This window comes from Adiantum capillus-veneris, chromosome 6, assembly GCF_014529385.1.
Source record: "Adiantum capillus-veneris isolate H3 chromosome 6, ASM1452938v2, whole genome shotgun sequence".
Taxonomy (NCBI): domain Eukaryota; kingdom Viridiplantae; phylum Streptophyta; class Polypodiopsida; order Polypodiales; family Pteridaceae; genus Adiantum; species Adiantum capillus-veneris.
The window spans coordinates 9,425,137-9,452,664 of NC_140936.1; the positions used below are offsets into that span (position 1 = coordinate 9,425,137).

Below are 27,528 nucleotides of genomic sequence, written 5' to 3' on the forward strand. Positions count from 1 at the left end.
CTTTCTTTATAAAAGATGCTTTGATTTGACATAAGCAGAAACTCTCTCTCTCTCTCTCTCTCTCTCTCTCTCTCTCTCAACTCACCCCCTTGCGCTCCTTCAGCCCCTCACCCCACCCCTCGTCCTCAGAAGCCCCCCCCCCCCCCCCCCCCCCCCCCCCCCCCCCCCCCCCACGCTACTCCCTCCCCGGGCTGAAAGTGCAAGAGGTCCTCTTTGGCAGAAATTTCAGATTTCAGCAGTGCAAAAACTCAAATTTCAGACGTCAGAAACTGAGAGACCCTGCAAACATTCAGAAAATTCAGCAATGCAGAAAATTTGCTCATTTTCAGTAATTTTAGAATTTTCAGAATTGCAGAGAATGTAGATGGGTGTGGCATAAGCATGTATGTGTGATGTGGGAATACCTATTGGTTTAGAACGACAAATGTGTAGTACACATGTATACATAATGTGGAAACACGTATCTACTTAGTGTGGTCTTCTCTACTCGCTTTCTCTCTCTACCTTTCCCTCTCCCATTGTTGTTCTCGAACATGACGAAGCAAGTTGACAAGGACGACCCTCTGGAGCAGGCCATTCAAAAATGCAAACAAGAAATGTGGGAGACCATCTACAAGATTAACCGCAACCTCCTAGGCACAATAAAGACGCTTAAAGAACGCGTGTCGGCTCAGGAAAGCGAGATAAACATACTTGAAGGTCGTGTGACTGCCCAAGATGAGGAGATTGAATCACTCAAGACGGAGCTTGCAGAGGTGCAATCATGAAACACACTTGAAGACGGAGAGCTTCAATCCTCAGTAATTGAAGAATTTAACATGATTAAGGAGCAAGTGTGGGCCATTAAAGAGGGGGAGGAGCAACACAAAGAAATGACTTCCTGGGTGGATGTTATTACAAAGACTCAACAAAAAGCGGACGAGGCTGAGAAATGGATCGAGGTTGCCTAGAAAGGAAAAGGCAAGGAAACAACGTCCACACCCACCATTATTAACTTGACACTAGAAGAGGAGCAAAGGAGACTTGTGCATGCCTTACATGTGAGAATTTGTGACCTTAACGACAAAGATAATGTGGACGAAGAGGTAAAAGAACTCATGACTATGATGGGGGTTAATGAGCCGACGCATACGAGAGCTTGGAGAGTGGGCAATAAGAAAAATGGTAGCAATGGGGAAACCTCGAAGGAAAGGGCACTTATCCTTCGTTTCCAAGCGAAGGATTTTTTGAAGAAGAGACCAACTCTTCAGAAACGAGCATCTTTCTTGGAGATGACCTCACCCTCTCGCAGATTGCTCATATGCAGGAGGTAATGCCGGATATTAGAGCGGCAAGGGAAAAAGGTAAGATTGCTTTTTACCAAGATGGAAAAGTGGTGATATTGGAGCGACGCTCTGCATGACGGTGCGAGACCTATGAGACCACACTCAAAGTTGCTACTTGGAATTGTAATGGATCTTTACACCTTGATGTGGGTACTTTTGAGGATAGTGTCACTGGGAGGGACATCATCTTCTACTCTGAGGAGACACATTAAACCCCTAGGCAGTCTATACCACATGTCAGCGGGTATAGATGGGAGAGAGCTTGCAGACAGGAGACTTGATCAGAGCACAGAGGACGGGGCTCAGAGGGAGTGGCAGTTTTATTCAGGGAGGAGTTGCAACCATTGATACATATAGCCCGCAGGGATGAGCACGCTAGCTACATGTGGGTGAGATTGAGGGCAGAGACAGGTAGATATCTCTACATTGCTATTTGCTACTTTCCTCCGAGTACGTCAGTATGTGCACCACCTAGAGGACAGTCCCCCTTTTCTATTTTAGACGATGACATATGGGAGTTCTCTAGAGATGCTGACATTATCATCCTGGGGGACTTCAATGCTAGGACTGTCCATCATTAGACAATATTTTATGATACTTTAGAGGAGATGCTGAGGGAGCTGGATGTTGGAGAGATGGGCCTATCCAGATTATGACAGGATGGGGAGCATACTGAGTATGAACGACACTTGATAGACATGGGACTGCACATGGATTGGCCATTTTGAATGGCCTATAGAGATTTCCTGCTGTGCGGGAGGTTTTACATACTTTCCACACAGACATGGAGCCAACACAATGGATTATGTCATGGCACGTCCGAGCTTTATCTCTAGTATCCAGGACCTCACAATTGGACCTAGACTTGTTGGTGTGGCAGTAGATCATGCCCTTGTGTCGATGACCATCTCTTTCCAGTTTAGTGTAGCACACATGCCACGGGTAGCAACCCCTACTCGTTACACCTTTACATAGGAGACGGAATCGGGAGATGGACTCTGCTACATAGATGGGATCTACAGACGCGTGTGCACTGAGGAGCTAGGGAGACCTCTGGAGGAGCTTACTACTATATTGACACAGACATTGCATGATGCAGCAGCAGAGTCATAGCCCACACACCCAGTGTGAGCAGAGATGACGTTCTGGGAGCATGCCCCAAAGTAGTTGGTATGATGAGGAGTGCTGCGAGACGAGAGCCAGACTTCAAAGGGAGGTTCTTTGGGGGTGCATCACCCACATACAGTCACGGATTGCCTTTTGACGCCTAGTGCGGTGGAAGAAGAGGGCATTTTTGGCTCGACTAGAGCAGGATCTATATCAGATATTCTTGAGTCAGGACTCATGTGAGGCATGGCGACTGTTTCGTGAACACTCCCCCCCTCTTGCCATTACTTCTACAGAGGCCTGGGGCCAGTATGCATCATCTCTGTACACAGTTCCTGGACAACTGCCTCTTCCCAACGCCACATCCCCCACCGAGCCATACCCACACACATGTGCTTTTTTCACAGTTAAGATGGTGAAGAAGAGCCTTGATAGGATGAGGACTGGGAGAGCATATGATCATGATGGCTTAGTGGCTGAGCATTTTATACATGCTAGGGATCTGCTCGCAGAGCTTCTAGCAATGATGTTCAACCGTGTCATGTGTGAGGGCTTGCTTGATACTTGGAGTTTATCTACTATTGTACCTATCTTCAAGTCAGGAGACCCTATGGAGCTTGGGAATTATTGCACTATCATGATTGGACACTCATTGGCACGGTTGTACACATCCATTCTTGAGCAGCAGCTGAGTAGATGGGCAGAGAGAGAGGGTATATGCGCAGCTGGGCAGGCAAGGTTCAAGAGAGGTTTTTCTACTCTTTACCACATTCTGACACTTAGAGCCATTATCGAGGAGGGCAAATCACATTGGAGACGGATCTATTGTAGCTTTGTGGACTTCCGCAAAGCATTTGACACAGTGCTTAGAGCTAGATAGATGTGTAGACTACATGAGATGAGAGCACACACAGAGCTGATTTGGGGGATCATGGCATTATACATGTCAGTAGTGGGGCATGTACGCACTCTAGAGGGGCTATCTACATTAGTTCACTCCACTATCGGGGTAAAGCAAGGTTGCCCGCTCTCTCCTACTCTCTTTAGTTTGTAGGTAGATGAGGTTTCTAACTATATTGAAGAGATGGTGATAGAGGTGCACAACTGGCAGGTACATGGATTCCACTAATGTTATATGCTGATGATATTGTGTGGATCTCCAACTCTCCGGAGGAGATGCAGCGTCACTTGGATGTTTGCATAGGTTTGCCTACGACAGTGGTTTGTCTGTCAACCTTGGTAAAACCAAGGTTATGGTGTTTAACACCACCCCACAGTGGATCATGAGATCAGCACCCGCATTCACATACGGCCATGAGACAATGGAGTATACAGATGCTTACACCTACCTTAGGGTGGTCTTTAGTGGACCAACATTTTCATTGAGGAGAGCAACAGAGACTGGATTGACCCGAGCCTATGCAGCATTGGGGGGATTGGAGAGGATGTGTTCACAGATTGTGTTTCAAGAGCGTCGGATGAAGCTTTGGCCTTTTGGCACTGTGGTGACTTCCCCTTTGCTCTATGGAGTTTAGATATGGGGGCCTTCATTGGAACATCATGGGAGATCGGGTCGCACTAATGGATGGGGAGACATGGAGAAGCCTCTGGTCTCTATGATCTCGCGGCTTATTAGAGCCAAGGCCTCAGTCCCACATGACATTATTCGAGCAGAGCTAGCCGCCCCCCCACTAGTGGTTGAGGTGCTCACTAGATCAGTCTCCTTTATACACCGCTTATGGGACCTCCCTAGAGATAGATATGCTTGCCTAGCACTTGAGTCCTCTCGACAGTTAACTATGCAGGGAGATACAACATGCTGATATGAGGAGATGACATCATGGTTTCAGGTACATGGGTACAACATGGACAGATTGCCCCCCTTCCATGGATGCACTCTCTTGGACTCTTACACAATCTGAGATCACCAGGCTCATTCGCCAAGACCTGACTCAGCTAGATACCAGGAGGACTTGGATATAGCCGGCACAAGAGCTGGACATGAAGATGGCTTTCCGTAGAGAGTGTTTGTTGAAAGGACGCCCTTTCAACAATGTTTCCATAAAGATTCCATTAAAGATTCCTCAAAGATTTTGTAAAGATTCCACATGAAGATGGTGATGAAGTAATGAAGATGAAGATGGATGTTGCAACATGAAGACCATGGATGCACTCTCTTGGACTCTTACACAATCTGAGATCACCAGGCTCATTCGCCAGGACCTGACTCAGCTAGATACTAGGAGGACTTGGATATAGCCGGCACAGGAGCTAGGCACGAAGATGGCTTTCCGTAGAGAGTGTCTGTTGAAAGGACGCCCTTTTAACAACGTTTCCATAAAGATTCCATTAAAGATTCTTCAAAGATTCTGTAAAGATTTCACATGAAGATGGTGATGAAGTAATGAAGATGAAGATGGATGCTGCAACATGAAGATACGAGTTCATGGACGTCATCGAATATCCCGTTATTATTATTTTGAGCCATTACGGCCACTTTTGTAATGTTTACGGGAACCTCATATTTTAAATTGGTACTTGTATTTTGGCCGCAGATGCTTGTGTAATGAGTAAAGCCAACTCAGTTTCTTGTAATTAAGCTCTGTAGAAGCCTAGGGACAATTCAGGTCATTTGGCCGGACATTAGGTTTGAAGGCTTTGTATATAAGCTGAAACCTAAGCATTTGTAAGAAACACATTACATTATCTCAATTAATATACAGTCGTGGGTTCTGCAGCACACAGTAGTGAGCTTCAGGTACACAGTAGTGAGCTTCACGCACACACACCGTCGCGCACACTAATCACATTGCAGATATGAGAGTAGGAGCGTGTTAGCATCGAGGAGCTCTCCGCGTCGACGCAAGCAATGCAAGCCGAGGACCACATCGCGAGCCCGCGTGCTACGAGCTATATTTGGTCGTAAGTACCTCAAATGACATCCGTTCCGAATGATTGAGTAGTCGTTAGAATCAGGGCGAGAAGCTCTTCGTGTTGATGTCTTTGTAGATCAGTTCCGGACACTTTGGAAATTGCTGTTTTGAGTCTATCGCGACAGCGATTAGAGATCTTACAGTTATGGTTTTCAGGGTTTAGGTGTTTGGCCATATAGGATATATCCTTGTGAGTCTTGCCCTCCGATTTCGAGTCATTATATGATTTGAGACTGTTTCGAGCTTGTAGTGTTTCGTAGGATGCGTTGTCTGTTTCTTTGCTTTATGGTAGTGTTGTGGTAGGATTAGTGACTGTAGAGTGTTGTTCGTGTCTAGCTCAGGGTTGACAACCCAGAGATTGCCTCCATGCCCTAGTCGGGTCAGCTACGTCCTCGGATTGACAGTTTGTTGGTCTGTGTTCTCGCTGTGCTCCATCGTCCGTCGCGGCGAACCCGCTAACATTGGCGCCGCTGTCGGGGAGGAAGCGCCTAAACTAGCGTAGACCGCATCACTCGTGTTTGATAGTATAGCGTTTCTCTAGAGTGTTGTCACCATTTGCCTTCTTAGTGGGAAGTCAGAGAGCGGATCTCTTGACTGAGGGATAGCCAGGGAGCCTGCGTCTCGCCGAGGTGGTCCACCATGAGGTTGAGGTATGGTTATATTATTTTGTTGTGTGTTTAGATTAGGTTTTATGGTTTGTGTGTTTGGTTGTGACTTATGGTTGTGAAGAACTTGAAAGAGAAAAAAACGCAAAGAAAAACGCAAAAGGTAAGCACGAGGCTGTTTGCTTGCCAGAAAGAAAAAAACAACCATTCAACCATCCAAAGTAGGACTTTAGGTAGTGTAGGACATCTGATGTTGATCTAGAGCAATTTTGACATGAAAATGTGCTTGAAAACACAAAAGACGGAATTGTGTTGATTATGGTAAAAGTGCTCTAAAATGGTCGTTTGAAAGCCGATTTGAGTGTTTGTTTTTGCATTGGAGACCTTAAGGTAGGGGGAAAACACAGATTTGGTCCAATCAATAAAAAAAATTTAAAAAAAAAAACTTAAAAAAAAATAAAATCTGAAACCAAATCTGCAATTTTCAAAAAAAAAAAAAAGTTTGACCTCAAGACCTTGTTTTACATATGCTCTAGAGCTTGTATGTGAAATTTCAAAGCATTTGCATCAGTGCTTGTGCATCTAAGTGGGAATTTGCTTTTTCCGAGTGTAAGGAAGTGAACTGTGAAATGCTTGAATCCAAAGGAAAAGAAGTCCAAATTGAATGAAACTTTGGGGATAGGCTTCTAAGGGCATTGGGAACCAAACTGTCCAAAAACAGAGAAAAAAATCACTTCCCAGTGGCTCTTTGCCCAGTCTATCATGATAGACTGATGAATTGGAGATAGACTCACAATCAGGCAAAACCCCTCATACCACAGGTAAAACACATCAATACAAGGCTGCTCCCAAAAATTGAGTGTACTTGGACACTTGCTTGACCACTAAACCTCAAGTCTGGTGTTTAGAGTCAGACTTCAGAGACAAATTGGGTAAAGGGACTTGATTAAATTTCCAAACCTTGTGAAACTTGGTATACATGATCTACAGAGGGTAGGGAACACATCTGTGAAGAGAAAATTTGAAAAAAAGTGTCATGTTAGCATACTTGGTGAGTCTATCGCGATAGACTAAGAACCCAGTGATAGAAACCAAATTTTTCAAAAGCGTGTGTGGCAGAGCTTGGAAAGGTGCTATCAAGGACACATAAAAATTTTGAAGTCATTTGGACATCAAAAAGTGGGTCTAAGACCATTTGAGAGGATTCAGCTTGTAGAAAACACCAGATATGGTCTAACTGACAAAGTAAAAGTCCAAACCACTTGAAAATTGACAGGAGGACTAAGGAGAGGTGTTGGAACACAGTGGTATAGTCAAAGTTCAAGTTTGACCTAAAAAAGGGGTACTTGCTGAGTCTATCGCGATAGACTCAAAGCAGGGCCAAAGAAATTGAGATTTTCAAAACCCTCTGGAGCATAGCTTGTTTAGCCTCTCAGGAGGTTACACACAAAATTGGTGGATTTTGGACATTGGGAAGTCATCCTAAGTCTATTTTCTAGTGATTAGATAGACTCAGAATTCTAGAGTTGGAGTTAGAGACCTAAGAAAAACTCCAAAACAAGTGGAAATTGGTGAGCAAGGTGTACAGAGCATAGGGAACACAATGGTGAAGAGAAATCTGGAAAAATTTCAAAACTGAAGAATCTGCTGAGTCTATCGCGATAGACTAGGGTTTTTCCACAAAAATTGAAATTTTTGAAAACTGACCTTAGGGCCTTGTTCTACATGTTGTTGTGAGCCTATGGTTAAATTTTGAGTAAATTTGGAGCATTGGAAGTGCATCTACGTGGATTACTTCACAAGATCAGAAAAGAGACTGTTGTTTGATGCAAGTTACAAAGGAAAAGTATTCCAAATTGGTTGAAACTTGGTGAGTAGTATCTCAAGAGAAGGGGGAACTCAAATCTGTAAAAACAGTTGAAAAAGTGTATCCCAGTAACACTTTGGTGAGTCTATCGCGATAGACTCAGAAATTCACTGTAGAAAAATCAAAATTCAAATCTGACTTCATGTTTGGGTTCAGAAGGCCCATTATACCCTGTACACAAAGTTTGAGTGCATTTGGACATCTGCAAGGGGTACTTGGTGAGTCTATCGCGATAGACAACTGAGGAAATTTTTTTGAGAAGAAACCAAGTATACCACTGGGTTTATCATTGCCTAAGGAGTGCACACACCAATTTTGGGCTCAAACTGGCCACTTGCAAAAATATCAGATAGAGCAACGTTCCAAATTACATCTCACTGTTTTGGTCATAACTTTCACATATGGACTCCGATTCCAAAACTTTTTTTATCAAAACGTAGCTTGAGAGCAGCACTACAAATCTTAGAGTAAATTGACCAAAATGGTTGCCAACGGCATACATTTTGGTCAGTTTTGAAAAAAACGCTGTTTAAGGCCTCAAAATGCATCCGGAAGTCAGGGGTGTCTAAAACCGACAATTTGAGAGAATTGTGAGAAAACGCTCACGGTTTTGGACATAGTTTTGGATTTTCCCTGACCAATACACTTTAACACACTGAGAGAGGTATTACTACAGCAAGCTAGATCTGTTAAGCATAGAAGTCATGTCTACATCAGAGTCAGACTCAACTTATACAAGCACATGGATTGCAGGGATAGATGAGCACCCGCCCAGAATAGATCTTCCAAACCTATAGTACATAAAGACCAATTTTGTGGGGAGAGTTTGGACGTATAACCATGAAAGTGAAGGACTATATAGGTATATTAATGGAAATCAATTCAACCTTTACAGTTGCTTAGAGCCTTACCCAAATGAGCTGACAGAGTACAAGCTCTTATATGTCTATACATACGAGGTCGACCGACAATGGACATCTTTATTTGTTGACAAGTATGGACGAGAATATAGAGCTGTGGAAAGCAAAAATCCGCGAACCAAATTAGAGATGAGTGGATATTTGGTCAATGAAGGGCCTCAGATACATCCACCAAACACAGGAACCTCTAAGAGAATTCCAAAGAGGGGACCACCACCTGGATTTCCTCCTAGAGCGATAACGAGAGATGAAACGATACCAGAGAGGAGTATGGTTCCGTACTTTGCACCCCAAAGTATAAGACCATCTGAGCTAAGAAAATGGGTAAATAGAAAGTACAATGGCATAGGAGATCCATACGCCCATGTCTCGGCTTTCAAGCAAGTCCTACGAGCAGAACGAGTAGAGGACTTCCACACGCAATATGAGGGTTTTGGACTTACATTGGAGGACAATGCACAAGCATGGTTTGAACTATTGAACCGGAGAGAGTTCACAACCATTGAGAAAATGTTGGATGAATTTGTTCAAGAATTCACCAAGAGGGACATAAAACATAACACCCTTCCTAAGATTCAGGAATTTAAACAAGGCGAAACAGAAACATTGAGACATGCAATACTGCGTTTCAAGCAATATGTTGGTAGATGTCCTACCCAAGAGTTATCCACGCCAGAACGTCAGATCCTATGCTTCATCAGAGGGCTTAGGAATGAGAATCTCCAAAAGGACCTATACGTGAAAGGATACCAAACCTTGGAAGAGGTGACCAAAGCGGCACTTGACCTAGTTGACAATTGCAAATTCTATGAAGAGGGTCAGAAGAAGATGAATGATGCGAGTGAGAAAAAGAAAACCGCTGATCTTGAGGATCAAAGAGGGAATCTAGGACAAAACCAAGTAAATGTTGATGAGCAAATCATAGAGAATGTGATGCAACGCATCAACCACTCTGACAGAGTACCAGCCTATAGAGTTCCTCAACGACGAAGGTGCATGACATGTGGAGGGGACCAACCGACGCAACATTGTCTTGACTATAGACCTAAGACTCCACTAGGGTTTGAGCATGTTATGTCTCAACCGCCTAGATATCATCCTGTAGTGGAAAAAGTGTTCTTAAGTGAAAGATCCATAGCTACTAGAAATGCATATGTGAGTCATGAGCTTCAAATAGAAAGAAATGTGGTAGATCAGAGGCCACTTCAACGTCAATATCAAGTATTGCCACAACAACCAATACGTCCATGTGACAGATGTGGTAGTAGTGATCACTTGATTAAGGATTGTCCACACCATGATATCATGATAAATGTATATTGTAATGAGTGTGCAGTCACACATATGATTTTAGATTGTCCTAAGAATCCAAGAAAGAAAGGTAAAATGCAACCACATGTTACCTTTCCTTCTACCAGCAAATCAGAGAAAGAACGAGCCACAACAAAAGGAGAGACGACAACAACAACAGAGCAAGAAACAATTGCAAAAGAACAGGTGCTTAAACAACAAGAAGATGAAAGTAAGCAAGTTGCTCCAGTAAACGTTGTCACAAGAGCACAAGCAAAAGTGCAAGAGCAGAAGCCTACAGATGGAGAGACTAGTAAGAGTTCCAAAAGCCGTAGAAACTCTAGACGAGCAAGAAGGACTAGAATGAAAGCGAGACTAGAAAGGGAGAAAGGAGAAGAAAAGGCTGTTACAGCTGAGTTGGAAACAACTCAAGAGCAACAGACACAGCAAAGGGAAGCTGAAACCCTTAAACCAGTTGAAGCACCCAAGAGTGCTAGTTCAGGAGGATCTGTCCTAGTGGACAAAGTGAATGAGCCTTTAGACGCGATTTTACAGGCTTATGAGGCTAGATTGGCAAATAGACAGACCTTAGAACAAAGATGGGTGACCCATCCTTATCCTGAACTAGAGAAGCAGAGGCTAGAAATGTGTAAGCAGCTCATTGAAACTGCTCAAGCATTGCTAGAACCACCTCCACCGGAATTAAAGGATAGAATAGTCACCCCAGTGCACAAAGATGAGAGCATTAAAGTAGACGAATTGCCTAGGGAAGAGGTGGATCATAGGGAAGAACCACTGCCAAGGTCGCAAGACTCGAGGGTAGTCCAAAATACAACAGATGAATCAATGAGGGATTTCCCACCTTATGTTCCTATAGTTGAGGAGCAGTGGCCAGAGGAGTTATGGAAGGCTGTCCGAGATGCCCAAAAAAGAGAAGAGGATGCTGGACCAGAACTATTTCCTGAAATCACATTAGATAGACCACAAATGAGTGTTGATGTGAGGTCATATTATGGTGATGTAGGATCGATAGCCTCCGAAGACAGTAGATCTGCATCGTTAAGAACTTTGCCACAGTACATGGGAGATTTTGAGGCAAATTTTGAAATTGTGAGAGTTCCATCACAGAGGCTAGGGGGGACAAAAGAATTGGACACAAAAATTTTGACTAACTTGCTATCCACGCCAGTGAAGTGTACAATTACGTCGGCAGAACTTTTGAAAATCAGGCCAAGTATGTGGACGGATATAGGAAAATGCTTGGAAAAAATTGGGATCAAAAGCCCGTTAAGGTTCCTGGAAAAAGAACTAGATGAGATCGAGAAGCCTAGATCAAATGTAAGACCGGTATCTCTGAACAAAGTAGGAGAGTACTGTGAAGGAGAAGATGGTAATGCCACTTTGCCTGTCGAGTACAATGGGATTGAAACGAAAGCTATACTTGACAGCGGAGCAGGAATTGCCATAGCAACAAAACGAATATGGGAGAAATGGGGTAGGCCCGCCTTTAGAACAACCAGAATAAAATTACAGTTAGCTGATGGGCATGTGGAAAGACCCATGGGATTGCTAGAAGCGATAGTGGTGTCTTCTTGTGGTATAGAGTATGCGCATACTTTTGCCATAGTTGACTTTGGCAAGAAAAATAACTATGAAATCATCCTTGGAAGACCATTCATGAGACAACTCAAGATGGTACAAGATTGGGGTTATGATTATCTATACTTGAGACATGCTGAAACCACAACACGTGTAAATATAAGAAATCATAGTTACCAAGATGTAACTAGAACGCCCGTGGAAGATTTTGATTCTGCAACACAAAGTGGATCAACAGGCCATCCGTGGATGGACAAAAACAAAGAAATCTGGATATGCGGAGCATCGGAGTGTAGTGACTTTGGGAGAAATGAGAATGCCTTAGAGAGGGTCTTAGAAGATGATGCTTACATAAGAGAACCTTTTCCGGAAGAGGCGTTAGAACCGCTAGAGTGGACTCAGATATTGGCTACTTTGGATGTCTGTGTTAATGAGACCACACCAACAAAATTTTGTGATGAGAATGGGTATGACATAGTCCCCTACTACATGCTAAGGGTTATGTGTGAGACAGATGAAGAATCTGAGTATGAGTTCGAAACGGGGTTATCAGCTATGGGGATAGCACAAAACCAGATACCTAGCCTGAATACTGGTCATATAGAAATAGGTGCTCTTTGCGATCAGTGTGCGATAACACACTTGATTACAAACTGTCCAACTCGAATGCATAGTACAAAGGAGGAGCCGCAAGTCAACGAAGCAAAGTTGCAAGAAGAAGGGCTAAGATCCAAAGAAGATGCTTCAAGTCCAGCGCCTACAAACGAGCAATATGAAGACTTGGAATCAATCAAAGAAGAGGTGCAGCAAGTGACAGGAAGTTCAAACACTATTGGTGACATTTCAACAGCTGAAGTCGAGGAAGAAGAGCCTATGACTCTACAGGAACCAAATGCTGATTTTGTCTCTCCAAAAGACATATCAGAGGAAATGGTGGTCAAGCAGGAGCTAGAACACACAGATGAACTCACAAGTGTGAACAATGAAGAAGAAGACGACAAGGAGTCCAGGCCAAAGATTGCTCAAGTCACTCAAGAGAACACAGGCAATCTTGTCCAAAGAAGATCAACTTTTTGCTAAGTGCACAAGACGGAGTCAAGATGAATTTTATGGCAGAAATTGATACAAATTCCACGACTAATGTCATGTCATATGGCATGTGGTTACTTCTAGGTAAGCCAAAGCTTTATGATATTCAGATAAAGGTAAATCTCTCACCTGAAGTAGATGTTTCAAGTATGGGGATTGCAGAAGCTACTCTCCAACTACGCTCACAGAATGTCAAAGAAAAATTCTTGGTGGTAGATTCTCGACAAATGGGAACACACTTGATTTTGTCCAAGCCATGGGCACAAGTCTTTGAAGACGAGCCTGAATCTTCAACAATGGTCATCACGACAAGCAAGCCTGCAACAATTCAAAGATTCTTGGCTATTGAACAAGGCAAAGCTAAAGTAAGGCCACAATCTCTAGCCCAGCCAATGCAAGTGCAAGACAAAGCCTCTACATCAAAAGCCAAACCATCAACAAAACAATGGAAACCCAAGCAAAAAGTCTATCAACCAAAGTTTCCATCGCCCGAAAGTCTCCAAAGGAAGTCAAAACAGGTCAACCAAGTGCTAGTATCCAAGGCACAGATTAAAGTTAATGATCCAATTTGGATACAATCACAGGAACAACCTCAACAAGCGAAGGTAACAGGATGGATCACATCAAGCGAGTCAATTATTGCACAAGGCTACAAGAAAGGAAATTCAGATGTTTAGGTCAACAAGCCCAAGATAACAGCCTGGCGATATCCATCCCATGACAACCACTTAGTCAGGAATCAACAAAGCCGTCAACGTCAATTACATAACTCAACCAAGAGAAAGGATAGGTATAAAAAGCAGAAGAGAAGGTCTTCCATTGGACAAACCATACGACAAGTCTGGGTAATGAAATTGGATTTCTACCAGACTCCCCAACAAAGTCAAGTGAAGATCACCTCCAAGCAAGTCGAAAGATTCATTCCAGTCGAGTTACTTGAAGCACAAGGATTCTATGAGGTTAACTTTCAAATATGGTTACCTAAGGTAGTAGCTTATCAAGGAATCACCCAGGAAAAGCAAGAAACATCAAGAAATCAAGAGCAACCACCCGCTACACCCAAGAGTACTACAACCTATAGATGGATCCCTCGTCAATTACTACAAGAGCACGGATTTTACAAAAGTAACAGCCATATTTGGAAATTAAAGACAAGGTATCATCAAGTCAAAGAAGAAACAAGGCAAGTGGCAAAGGACATCACACCAGGCCCAAGAACAATGTGGGTTCCAAAATCCGCGATTGAGGCACAACAACAAGAAAGATACAAAACTCCTTTACAGCCTCTTAACAACAAAAAGAAAGCAACGGTAAATGCGGAGGTCACAGTTTTGAAGAACACTATATGGAAGAAGAAGACTTCATCAACCATTGCTTCAACATCATTACCTGTCTCATCAAGCGACCACAATTTGCTACCAAGGAATGAAGAGCAGATATACGCCAATGTATTGGACACCATGGCATCTCAAACAGAAACTTACGAGAAAGGCCTAAACATCAAAAGCATATGGAATTGGATTTCAAGGCGTGATCAGGTAAGTCCAAGTCGCCATTAAACTTACATGGCACAAGAGTCTAGAGTCGGGCAGCTAAGCCACTAAATGAGCAAAGTGTCAGACCCAAGCTTCAAGTTAATATTTTTCTGTGGTCTATGAGTCTAGCTAATAGGTATAAGCTCAAGCTGGAGAGTTGAGCATACATAAAGCATGCTGGAAGAGGTGAGCATAAGAGTCAAAGTCCATATAATATATAAGGCATAGTTACCCGGAACGCGGAACGGGAACGGCGATGGGATCCCTGCGGAACGGGGGAACGACTAGGGGTCCGGAACGGGAACGACGCGGAACGGGAGGTATAAAAAACACCCAAATAGTGCATTTTTAGCTCCTTGTGTTTAAATACAAGGAGTATTAGAGTGCTTTGACTCTAATACTCACAAAAAACTCGTTTTGAAGACCATTCAACCTTGCTACGACTAGATGATGATGAGAGAGAGAGAGAGAGAGAGAGAGAGAGGGAGAGAGAGAGGGAGAGGGAGAGATTTGAGAGAGTGGGAGGGAGAGGTCTGAGGAAGAGAGCTTGAAGGCGTGAAGCCTTGAGCCTTGAGCCTTGAGAGAGTGAGTCTTGAGAGGGAGAGATCTTGAGAGTGTGAGAGGGAGAGAGCTTGAGCCTTGAGGATTAGCTTGTGGAGAGAAAGGGGGAGGGGGGTGCATTTTATGAGTCCTTGAGGCCTTGCACACTTCAAAACAAAGCCCAAACATTTACTTCAATTTTTTCAATTTTTGCCAAATTTGTTTGTAGCCGTTGGCCGTTCAAGGGGCATTCCGGAACGTTCCGGGGGCGTTCCGGAACGTTCCGGAACGGCCGTTCCGGTTTGCATTGGCCACCCGGAACGTCAAACGTTGCGGGACGTCTCGGAACGTTCGGGAAGGGAACTGCCCCCCGGAACGTTCCGACGTTCCGGGACGTCTCGGAACGTTCGGGAAGGGAACTGCCCCCCGGAACGCCGGAACGGGGGCTAGCGGGCGTTCCCCGGTAACTCTGATATAAGGTGGAGAAGGCGGAGTAGTCCAAAACAAAAACACTCACGCACTTGACACAGTGAGGAAGAGTGGAGAAACCTCGAAAGCAAAAACCCTTCTTGTGAGTAGTGAAATGAAGCACTCATGCTATATGTTTTGCTTGCTACACTAACTCCATGAAGAACCCATCAATACTCTTCTCTCGCACCGCATCTTGTTTAACATGCATAACTTTGTGCAAGCATATAGATGTCCCATCATTGGACATATGCATTAGGCACTCTTTTTTATTCCACCCATGCACTTGCACAAACAAATGACGATGACCAAGCGGAAACAGGTTTTATGAGTCTTTGCTCAACAACAATGACTCTGACTTCAAGCTACTAACACTTATCCATGTACATCAAGCCCATACTAGTAGCCATATGGCCATATGTACTTTAACTCAGCATAACTCTATAACATCAGAACCTACGTACATATAGCCTCGCATTTAATTATGACTAAAGACATTTTTTCCCAATGGGTTTTTCCCTTTAGTCTTATCCAGGTATCCAAGACCTTCATTTTGTATATACGCTATATTTACTCTTTTATTTTTTATAATAACAAAAACAAGAAGAACCACGATATCCCCACACTACTAATTGCAAATCTACTGACAAGTCAAGAGGGAGAGGCCAAAAAACAGCTTGACAAAGCTTCAAGTCAACTTACAGGTATGACTGCCAGATAACAACCACAGGAAAAGCAAACTAGAGCTACAGTGACAACGACCTGTTGCACCAACAAGTCGATACAACCTCATGCAATTCAAGATACAACAACCAATCGAAGGGGGAGAGTTCCAGGCTTTAGATACACTACAGGTACAACTTCAAGGCAGCTTTAATATCACGCAAAGCAACCAACTGCAGAAGAGGCTGCCACAACAACTTCAACCAACACCAAGACATCAATAACTCGTCAAGGCCAGCAAAGACATAGGGTCTTGTCGGGGACGACAAGAATTCGGAGGGGGAGAGTGTTGAAAGGACGCCCTTTCAACAACGTTTCCATAAAGATTCCATTAAAGATTCCTCAAAGATTCTTTAAAGATTCCACATGAAGATGGTGATGAAGTAATGAAGATGAAGATGGATGCTGCAACATGAAGATACGAGTTCATGGACGTCATCGAATATCCCGTTATTATTATTTTGAGCCATTACGGCCACTTTTGTAATGTTTACGGGAACCTCATATTTTAAATTGGCACTTGTATTTTGGCCGCAGATGCTTGTGTAATGAGTAAAGCCAACTCAGTTTCTTGTAATTAAGCTCTGTAGAAGCCTAAGGACAATTCAGGTTATCTGGCCGGACATTAGGTTTGAAGGCTTTGTATATGAGCTGAAACCTAAGCATTTGTAAGAAACACATTACGTTATCTCAATTAATATACAGTCGTGGGTTTTGCAGCACACAGTAGTGAGCTTCACGCACACACACCGTCGCGCACACTAATCACATTGCAGATATGAGAGTAGGAGCGTGTTAGCATCGAGGAGCTCTCCGCGTTGACGCAAGCAATGCAAGCCGAGGACCACATCGCGAGCCCGCGTGCTACGAGCTATATTTGGTCGTGAGTACCTCAAACGACATCCGTTCTGAATGATTGAGTAGTCGTTAGAATCAGGGCGAGAAGCTCTTCGTGTTGATGTCTTTGTAGATCAGTTCCGGACACTTTGGAAATTGCTGTTTTGAGTCTATCGCGACAGCGATTAGAGATCTTACAGTTATGGTTTTCAGGGTTTAGGTGTTTGGCCATATAGGATATATCCTTGTGAGTCTTGCCCTCCGATTTCGAGTCATTATATGATTTGAGACTGTTTCGAGCTTGTAGTGTTTCGTAGGATGCGTTGTCTGTTTCTTTGCTTTATGGTAGTGTTGTGGTAGGATTAGTGACTGTAGAGTGTTGTTCGTGTCTAGCTCAGGGTTGACAACCCAGAGATTGCCTCCATGCCCTAGTCGGGTCAGCTACGTCCTCGGATTGACAGTTTGTTGGTCTGCGTTCTCGCTGTGCTCCATCGTCCGTCGCGGCGAACCCGCTAACAGTGTCTTCTCCAGCTCACTGAGGAATGTTTTGTGACGAGGCCCAGATTCATGGATACCCACTTATCTCATAGGATACGATGTGCTATTGGCCAGATACGCACATCTTCAGACCAGCTTCGGGTCAAGACTGGTAGATACAACGGAGTATTAGCAAAGGCCAGGACATGTCCCCTATATCACATGGAGTCTGAGACAAAGTTGCACTACACATGCAGTTGACCAGTTTATTATGAGATATGAGTCCGCTTTCATTGCTTGTTCAGAGAGGGCTTTGGGTCACTCCCTAGAGTCATGGGGTATGAGGACCAAAGATGTGTGGGACTGTTTTTGCTTAAGCTGTGCAGACATAGAGAGCATGATGAGAGGAGAGGCTAGCCAGTCTCAGAGACGGATCACATACTTCTTTAGAGCGGACACTGGTAGCCGGAGGAGCAGCTACCATAGCAGAGCTCACATTCTCCTCACCAGAGGCATATTGTTCGATCGAGTGACCGAGCTAGGGAGAACTAGATGCCCACGACTGCGGAGGACTACACAGCATCGGCAGAGGTTGCATCAGAGGATTCGGATCACTTTGGCCCGACATGCACGACGCTCGGTCAGACTATTGACCATGTAGGAGATGGATGAGATCCGCCAGCGACTGATGATGGATCTCCTTTGATTTAGCTCTTTTGAGGATTGTACACCCTGCTCATCTTGTACCAACCTTTGCATCAGCTCTCACATTGTGTTGTATTAGACCTCATTCACTACTCACCCCCGTACTCATATCCTACACAGTTCCAGCTAGATGCTTAGTTCACATCTAGGAGTTTAGGATTCTATAGTACCCCCTTTTTTCAGTACCTTTTTTAATTTTGGTACTTATACATTGTATCAGATTCACCGCGTTGTAAGTTTTGGTCTCATAGGTCATTTTGGCCTTGTGAAGACGTTAATATAACATTTTATTTCATTTCATTTCTCTCTGTCTCTCTCTCTCTCTCTCAACCCACAAACCCCCCCTTCCCCCCCCCCCCCCCCCCCCCCCCCCCTTTATTTCCTTTCTCCTTAGTGCCTTAGTGTTTTAGTGTTAGTCCTCTGTAACTGGGTAACTTTGTAACTTGGTAATTTCCGTACTCAGACATGGTATCAGATTCACCAATTGTAACTTTTTTGGTCTCATAGGTCATTTTGGCCTTTTTGAAGACGTTAACATAACATTTCATTTCTCTCTCTAACGTGTTTTATTTTTCAAATTTTCTGCAATTCAGGACTGGCCCCCGACACCAAATATTATTATACATGTGGAGATAGTGCTCTTTCTGCTCTGAGTGAAGAGAGATGGTTTAAAACTCTCCCACACCCTAGCCCTAATAACTATCCTTCAAGGATTGCTGTAGCTGGAGATCTTGGACTGACTTACAATTCGAGCAGCACGTTGGATCACATCATGACAAATGAACCATCCTTGCTACTGATGATAGGAGATTTAAGCTATGCCAACCAATATCTCACTACAGGCAGTAAGGGGGCATCATGCTATAGTTGTGAGTTTCCAAATTCACCCACGCGAGAAACGTATCAGCCACATTGGGATGCATGGGGCAGGTGTAGTTGCTATTCGCATACACTTTCCTGTCGAACTGGAAAGCCTTTTTTACTATCAAATGCTGATGCTGTTTATAATGCAAATTCTATTTAGGTTCATGGAGCCTCTGGTTTCAACGGTGCCCATGATGGTCATTGAAGGGAATCATGAGATTGAATCTCAAGTTGAAAATGTGACGTTTGCCTCCTATAATGCAAGATTTGCTGTTCCTCATCAAGAGAGTGGCTCAGGCTCAAAATTATATTATTCTTTTGATGCAGGGGGTATTCATTTTATAATGCTGGGAGGTTATGTGGACTACAACCGCACAGGTATTATGCTGTTCCTGCAACTTCTTTTTCTTAACCTATAAGATATCAATTTGTTAGGCTTAAAGCCTGATCTCTTCAGTAATTGAGGTCAAAATGGGCTAGAACTTAGTATGGGAAGGGACATTCAGCTTTCTTCAGGGCTTAGCAATTCTAAGTGAACTGTTATTGTGTTTACATGAACTCAGATCATATAATAAAATTTGTTATCCTGATGATTTTACAAGTATCAATGCCGACAGTGAAAGCACTAGATCCGGTCAGAGCAAGTTTGGGCGGTTGTACAATTTTCTGGTTGTGTGAGAGTTCAAAAGCTTAAAAGCTTATTTGTCAAAGATGACAGGACAGATGCTATGCATGCACTTCTTTTGTCGTTTTTCTCATTGGTGGTTTTGGGGGCATGGAATAGTTTGTAGAAAATCATTGCTAGGAAATTTCGTCAAATACACAAGACGAAACTCTCTCTATCGAATTGAGTAAAAAGTCCCTTTTGCACGTTTGGTAAAATGTTCCATGGGATATCGCAAGGTGAATGAAATCTGCCACTAGGACTCCAATCCCGGAAAGTGTAGAGTGCCATGCAACATGCAGGCTTTAATGCCTTGGTGGCGTGTTTTTATACTTCACTGAAGTCACGACTTTGTAGCATCACAACTGTAAGGAAGGATGTTGTAGATTTTATTCAAATTTTTGCAACATAAACGGGCATGGAGTTTTTTGTAGTTGTAGTATTCTAATTCATGAAGGTTGAGTGTGTTTACTGTATGTGCATGGATAGTAATGATAACGGTAGTGGACTTTATTTATGTGTCAGTGATTTTTTCATACTACATTTGAAGAAGGCTCAGTCACGTGAGGAAGTGTTATTTTTCTGGTTTTGCTCGTTTTTACCAAGACGAGGAATCCATGTCTCGTTGATTAAGCCATGAGTGTCAACCAGGAGAACAGTATTTGTGGCTAAAAAATGATTTGGAAAGGGTGAATCGGGATGTAACCCCTTGGTTAATAGCTGCATGGCATCCCCCCTGGTACAACAGCTATAGCTCACATTATCGTGAAGTGGAATGCATGAGGCTAGAAATGGAGGCTCTTCTTTACGAACACGGGGTCGATGCGGCTTTCTCTGGGCATGTATGAGCCGAGAACACTCAGCTGATTTTTTGGGTTTTGGAAATTGAATAATTTGCTAGCTGCAATTGTGCAATCATCAAATCTTTTTTTCAGGTTCATGCATATGAGCGTTGTAACCGGCTGTATGACTATGAGTTGAACTCTTGTGGCCCCATATATATAACAGTTGGTGATGGTGGCAACATAGAAAAAGTGGATGTGGTGCATGCTGATGATGATGGACAGTGCCCGACACCGCTAGATTCCATTCCAGAGTTTGGTGAAATTTGCCCTTCCAATTTCACTACTGGTCAAGCTGCTGGGAAGTATTGCTGGGATACCCAACCTGAATGGAGTGCCTTCAGAGAAGCTAGTTTCGGACATGGAATACTTGAGGTAACTAGACATACTTTTCTGTCATGTGAACATGTCCAGTACTATGTTTTTGTTCTACCTCAAATCTCGAGTCTTGGGGGGTGCACCTTCAAAAATGTAAGTATACCAGATTAGGGGTAATTTTATTTGATAATATTTCAAAAACTTAACCGGATTACATTTACAGAGGGATTTTTAATTGCATGTATTAAGTAACATAAGAAGTAAAGGTCACGTTAACACTTCATAGAGTGTAAGTATATGTTTTTTTTTAATACCCTTCGAAAGCATGTGATATAGATGCCTTAGTAAAGGAAAGTAATGTACTATGTGTAAACCTTCTTTTTTCCCGTGCATTCAAGGGCTAATTCAAAACTGCCTAATCTGTTAAGAGTTCTCATAAATGTAATATACTCTTTCCTATTCAATCTGTGTATCTCCTCCGTGATTGGTTTCTTTTTGTATATTAAGTATGTGTAAAAAAATTGGATAAATAACCCCTTAATAATTTTTGAGGCCACGTGCTATATTTACCAAATTATGAGCGAGTCTAGACACTTCATGTATGTACCAAGTCTTTTCAACACTCTATTTGCAGGTACTTAACGCCACTCATGCGCTCTGGACATGGCATCGAAATCAAGATTTTGGACAAGCTGAACATGGTGGGGATCAAATTTACATCGTTCGAACACCTGATGTCTGTCCAAATTTACGCACAAGGAAGCAGAGGAGGTTGAGGGACACCCATCTTCATGACCTAGAGCCTGTCTGCAAAAGGAAATTAAATTATCTTGGTTCAAAAAACCAGCTTGTCTATAGTAAAGAATGATGCAAAATGAAGACCATAAAACTGTTTGCATGCTTCTTGTGTGTGAAATAGCTATGTTTATAAGGACACGTGACACAGGAAGTAGTATCATTGGATATGCTAATACAAAGATAAGGCTTGCCCTTCACCTCTGATATTATCCGGGGTCAGGGTCTATAATTGTCCCAAGGTTTTATTGATAAGTGGTTATTCAATCGATAAAATATTGTTTTTAAGCCGTCCCAATCTTGTCAACTGCTTAAGATTAGAAGTACAAAAATCTTTCGATCTCCATTCCAGTCATGGGCGTTGGACAACCGTTCAACATGGCCTCCTATATAAAAATAGAACAGATTCCTCGAACATGCCAAAGCATTATAGTTGAACGAGTTTTTTTGGTGTTTTAGTCATGCCTCTAAAGTCTCATCCGTGTTCTTCCACTTTATAAGAACGTTCGCGGTCTTCCACTTCGTAAGCACATTGAAGGTCCCTATAATGCATGAATGCATGCACAAATGTGATGGGAGCATGTGTGCTTTAAATTTGTACTTTAAGCATGCCAGTTTTCTCAATATAGCCTAACACCTTGTGAGGCTTAATTCTCGTGTTCTTCCCTTAAATTCGCACTATCATCGCCATGGGCAACATAACTAGAACTCTCTAAAGTTTGTTGGTCCTTAAACCATTCACCATAATTGGTCAAGTGATTTGATAGCATCCAAGCTCACATAGCATACATTGTCACCACATTCAAACACATTTCTATGAGAAGGCGGCAATAGGGAATTGGATAGGTGGTGTTGGAATTTCCTATAGAAAGTCTTCCTATCAACCGCTTATTGTTGTGACTACCATCTCAAAGCATGCTTCCATTTCACCCTTTTCCACTTTGTATACATCAATTTCTAGAATACTTTGCACACTAGTTTGAAGACAGAAATATAAGGCTTACAGAGTACTCATGTGTTGTGGACAACCTAGTTTGAGATTTAAGGTATCAATATTTATGACAGGTTTATTAAGATTGTAGAAGTCATACATCTTTCGAAAAATTTAACAATGCAATAATACATGAAAATTTCACGTAATACACTACTAAAAAGATGTAAATCAATAATTTGGCCAATATTCTATTTGAAAAACTCTTGTGAGAGTTGCCACTTGGATAGCTAGCCAATGTTAATTGAACCACCCAAAAAGGGTTGGAACTTGGAAATGCATGGGAGATCGGTCTCTATATCTAGAACATTGTTATGTTTTCATACAATGTCTTAATAGTCTACATGATTAACAACTTTGTGACCAATCTACTTGCATCTTGTATGCCACTCCTACGAGGATTGCAAGTGCAAGGGAAATGCTCTAAGACTTGGGGGGTGCACCTAGGGCTTGTGTATAGTGTCCATTCTAACAGACTTCTTATTTTATGAAATTACTTTGAAGTTAAAAGACCACTATTGTTTGGGAAACAAAGTAACCTTTTTTTACCTGGTCATGGTCAATCTCCAAAATGAATGTACTACTCCATTTACCTTTCTAATTCCTCACTATTTGGTCATGGTTAACCTCCAAATTTAATGTATTGCTCCAATTCACTGAATACAACAAATCTCTAGGTCAAGCTCATTTGAAGGGGTTTAGGGAGTTCTTTGGACCATCGATCTATTTTTCCATAACCTTGATAAGGGGATGATCACAATCAATGGTTGTTGAACTTCCATAATATCTATTGTAGACATGGATTGAGTACAAAAGAAGTAAATTTTTGTCATTCCGCGTACCTATTATCAATGTTTCTATACCCACATTGATTATTGCCACTAGGCATACACTTTCTTGATATAGTTTAACCCTTTGAATTCATACACAACAACAGACAAAAGCATCAAAATGTGCTTACCTAAGATAATTTTGGACACAATAATGAAGTAATAAAACCACATGCATAAAAAAACCGAGCTTCCACAGTGTGGCCTTTACAATCCCTCGGAGAACTATTGACATATATCCAAATTCAAAATGTATACAAAGTTACCATGCTTCTCCTATCAAACTAAGAATCTCAAAGAGAAAATAATTGTAACTAAATAATGAGAGTGATTTTTGCTAAAACTAGAAAACTATCTTAGAGTTGCATTGTTAGCTACAAGGGATAATGAGTGCAAACAAAATCGAAGGAAAAATAGTGAAATGTCATGGAATCCACGTGCAAAATCAATTTTACCTTTAGATTGCTTAAAAGTTACTAAAATTATACTAAAGCGAAGATTTAGTCAAAAAATCGTCAAGGATTTTTTTTTGATAAATACGCCGTAACTATAACTACAAACATTCTAGCAAAAGATAGCACATGTGGTTTCACATAGGTTAGGTTCAAAAATCATTTGCTTGCGAATGGTTAAAGGTAAAATCCGTAGCTCAAAAAAATGCCAAGGTCTTTCAACTTGTATGCCAACTTTGTGGACATAAAACACTTTCAAAAATTCATGCTGCATCTCTTTGAATAGTTCAAGAAAGTTGCTTGGGTTAAGAGAACATAGAGTGTCTCTAAACATAAAATTGTTCCCTTACCAACCTAGTGCTACACGAAAGAAGATTAGTAAGATGTCTTTTGCTAAAACAATAAAGCGTTTTTGCACGGTGAGCTTCAAGACTCACTAGTTTTTTTCGTTATTGATTTCCCATGCATCAAAAGAAGTTCCTTTTTTCTGAGAGAGAAACCAATTTTTGCAATGGTACTTCGTATCTAAATCCGTGTTTTGAGTAATGGCATAATGAAGACATTGCTGTGTTTACTCGGTTGTTTCTCTAAAATGAAGCCATAGCTTGCTCCACAATCATGGATGTATAAACAATATCAGACAATAAGTAAACGTGGGTAGCAACTGCCATGCTTTTTATGCTTGTTGTCTCTCTAATATATTTTGTAGCAGAGTAGCCGCTCAAGTAAGACAACAACATTTTTTTTTCATGTTTTTGGCTATCCCTTTTGGTTTGATGATGTATATTCATCGTGTGATACTCGCACTTTAAAACTTCCTGCATGAATTGTAAAAGAGAGTGCGATGATGAATTGGGAAGCCAAATATCGATGCAGTTGAAACTCTGCAAGAGGAACTTGTGCCATCACTTTCAACCTGTGATCATGGGAGGAGGAGGAGTGGCAGCTGAAGGTATAGGGAATGGTCCCTTGCTGACCATTCCCAAGAATTCATGTGTTTGCATTGCGATCGGTGGAAGTTGGGAGCCATGCGGGAGCGTGGATTCCTACAAATGGTCAACAACGGATTGTTCTCGGCCTTCAAGTGTGGGGGGCATTAACTAACAATTCTTCGCACAATCATTCTTCCAATAGAGGAGATGTCGCACAGTTCAGGTAGTTGAGATATCGTAGCCACAAGGTCATTCCTCAGACTCCAACTATTGAGATGTCAAATGGCTGCTTAAGAAGTGTCTTCTATTGGATTTCTATGACCATTGAGTTTGCAACAATCCTATGGCCTCTAGTAGCAATAGTTTTTGTGACGTGTGGTGAGTTGGCAACCATCTAATAACCAAGCACGTTGATTTTTCTATATAATAGTGTGAAGCTAGAGGGCCCAGTTCTGTTGTCCCCTGACCCCTGACCTTGAAAGAAAGCATCATGTTTTTGTTCTTCGTGGGTGCGACAAGCTCAAGTGACACGATTTTGTTGCCCTGTAAACAATGGATTTTATTATGGTGGGTGAGTAGTGTAGAGGGCATCATTGCAACGAGCACACTTGCCAGATGGGGCCAAAGAGGAGCTGTATGAGATAGGGCTGGGAAAAGCTAGCACATCAGAGATAGATGAGCATTTGGATACAAACGGGGTAGCTCTTGGCTTTATTGTTTGACATCGTCTCAATCTCGTTCTCAATTTGAGAAGTAATTTTGATGTTGTCATTGAATTTCATTTTTGGTTTACTTGAATAAATTTTCTCTCTTTAGAATTGCCCATTCTAGTGAGAGAAAATAAAAATAATAGAAGGGACCATTATGTACAATGGTTAGAGGAATGATTTTGTGCACTAGAGTTTTAGAATTCAAATGCATTTGTCAAAAATGCCATCAAAATTCGATAACGATTCAATCGGGATTTTATGGGACAAAAATGGGATGTTTGCGAGTCTAAACGAGTCCGAAACAGATCCCAAGAGCCTTCAAAAGTGGACAATATGGCTAACCAAAAGGTGAGAATGGGAGCCAAGGTGTTATTATCTACGTCAACCTAAAGTTATGTGGATATAAGGGATGTGGTCCACAAGTCTCTCATGCAAGAGAGAAGGTAAAAAAGAACTAGTTATGACAATAGAAAATCGCCTCTAAAGGACTTGGTGTGAGTCTTCTTAGAATAACTAAAAAAAGAAGGCGTTCCTTAAAAATTGGGCCTCCAAAAAAAGAGTGATTTTTTCATTTTTCTGTGGGACTGCACTAGAGAGAGCAGGAGTCCTTCTGTCTTCTTGGCTCTTGAAGTGCCATGCAATCCTTAGTCAAAAGGAAGGTCTCCATGCTCTTCTCAAGGCTCATCATCCTCTCTCTCTCTCTCTCTCTCTCACACACACACACACACACACACACACACACACACACACACACACACACACACACACACACACACACACACACACACACAATCTATCTTAACTCTCTCTAGCTATGGCCGCTACCGGGACCTTTACACCTACTCTTACACTACCTACCTTAAAACTAGATTCCTAAACCCCCTAGCATGGGGCACACACACACACACACACACACACACACACACACACACACACACACACACACACACACACACACAATACCTATGAAGGCCGCTAGCTATTCAAAAACCTACATTACTCTTGACATTTATTCCTACACACTCGTACACTTACTCTAATACTACCTACCTTTAAACTGGATTATTAAACTCTCTTGCATGGGGCACTACCCTTACATGATAAAACTTATTATCTCCTAATATTGGGGGGCATATGGAAATTACACTTAATGCCCTCCCCCAAATCGAGCCTGCCTGCGATCTCTGTTCTGTCTCCCCACTCTACACGGCGCACTCATTCCCTCACTCCTACACTCTGTCGCGCGGGTTCCTATACGCTCTGCTCTGCTCACTCAGAATGCCACCGAAGGCATTAACCTCGGGGATCGTCCGTATGGATCTCTCCCACTCCTCCAGCTGTTGCGCGAGTTGTATATTAAGGATCTCTCCCACTCCGCCAGCTGCCGCACACACACACACACACACACACACACACACACACACACACACACACACACACACACACACACACACACACACAATACCTATGAAGGCCGCTAGCTATTCAAAAACCTACATTGCTCTTGACATTTATTCCTACACACTCGTACACTTACTCTAATACTACCTACCTTTAAACTGGATTATTAAACTCTCTTGCATGGGGCACTACCCTTACATGATAAAACTTATTATCTCCTAATATTGGGGGGCATATGGCCATTACACTTAATGCCCTCCCCCAAATCGAGCATGCCTGCGATCTCTGTTCTGTCTCCCCAATATACACGGCGCACTCATTCCCTCACTCCTGCACTCTGTCGCGCGGGTTCCTATACGCTCTGCTCTGCTCACTCAGAATGCCACCGAAGGCATTAACCTCGGGGATCGTCCGTATGGATCTCTCCCACTCCTCCAGCTGCTGCGTGAGTTGTATATAAAGGTGAGCTCTCTTGGAGCTCACTTAGTGTTGTGCACTTGTTCATTTCGTTGTGTGTTTGCAAATACCACTTAGTAGTCGCACTATCTCTTGTTGGGGAAAAGCTTTGAGTGATGGTTAAAGGGAAAGATAAATTGGCAGTTGTGGAGCTGGCTGCTCCAACTCAAACATAGGTATTACTGTTGGACATGGGCTTTCAAATACTTGATCTCTTGTTTAATTTTTGTGGTAAAAAGCTGGCTTGCGGTTT

General features: G+C 42.5%; 1 protein-coding gene across 1 annotated transcript in view; it reads left to right on the plus strand.

Moving 5' to 3' along the window:
• Window positions 1–21,795, plus strand: part of LOC147455124 (purple acid phosphatase 23-like) — a 45,668-nt gene extending 23,873 nt beyond the window's left edge. Inside the window, exons 3-7 of the mRNA XM_086513959.1 lie at window positions 18,614–18,950; window positions 19,045–19,262; window positions 20,200–20,390; window positions 20,484–20,765; window positions 21,343–21,795. Of these exons, the coding sequence (XP_086370085.1) occupies window positions 18,614–18,950; window positions 19,045–19,262; window positions 20,200–20,390; window positions 20,484–20,765; window positions 21,343–21,576 (1,262 nt within the window). The 3' untranslated portion in view covers window positions 21,577–21,795. The remainder of the gene's footprint in view (window positions 1–18,613; window positions 18,951–19,044; window positions 19,263–20,199; window positions 20,391–20,483; window positions 20,766–21,342) is intronic.
• Window positions 21,796–27,528: the final 5,733 nt, after the last annotated feature.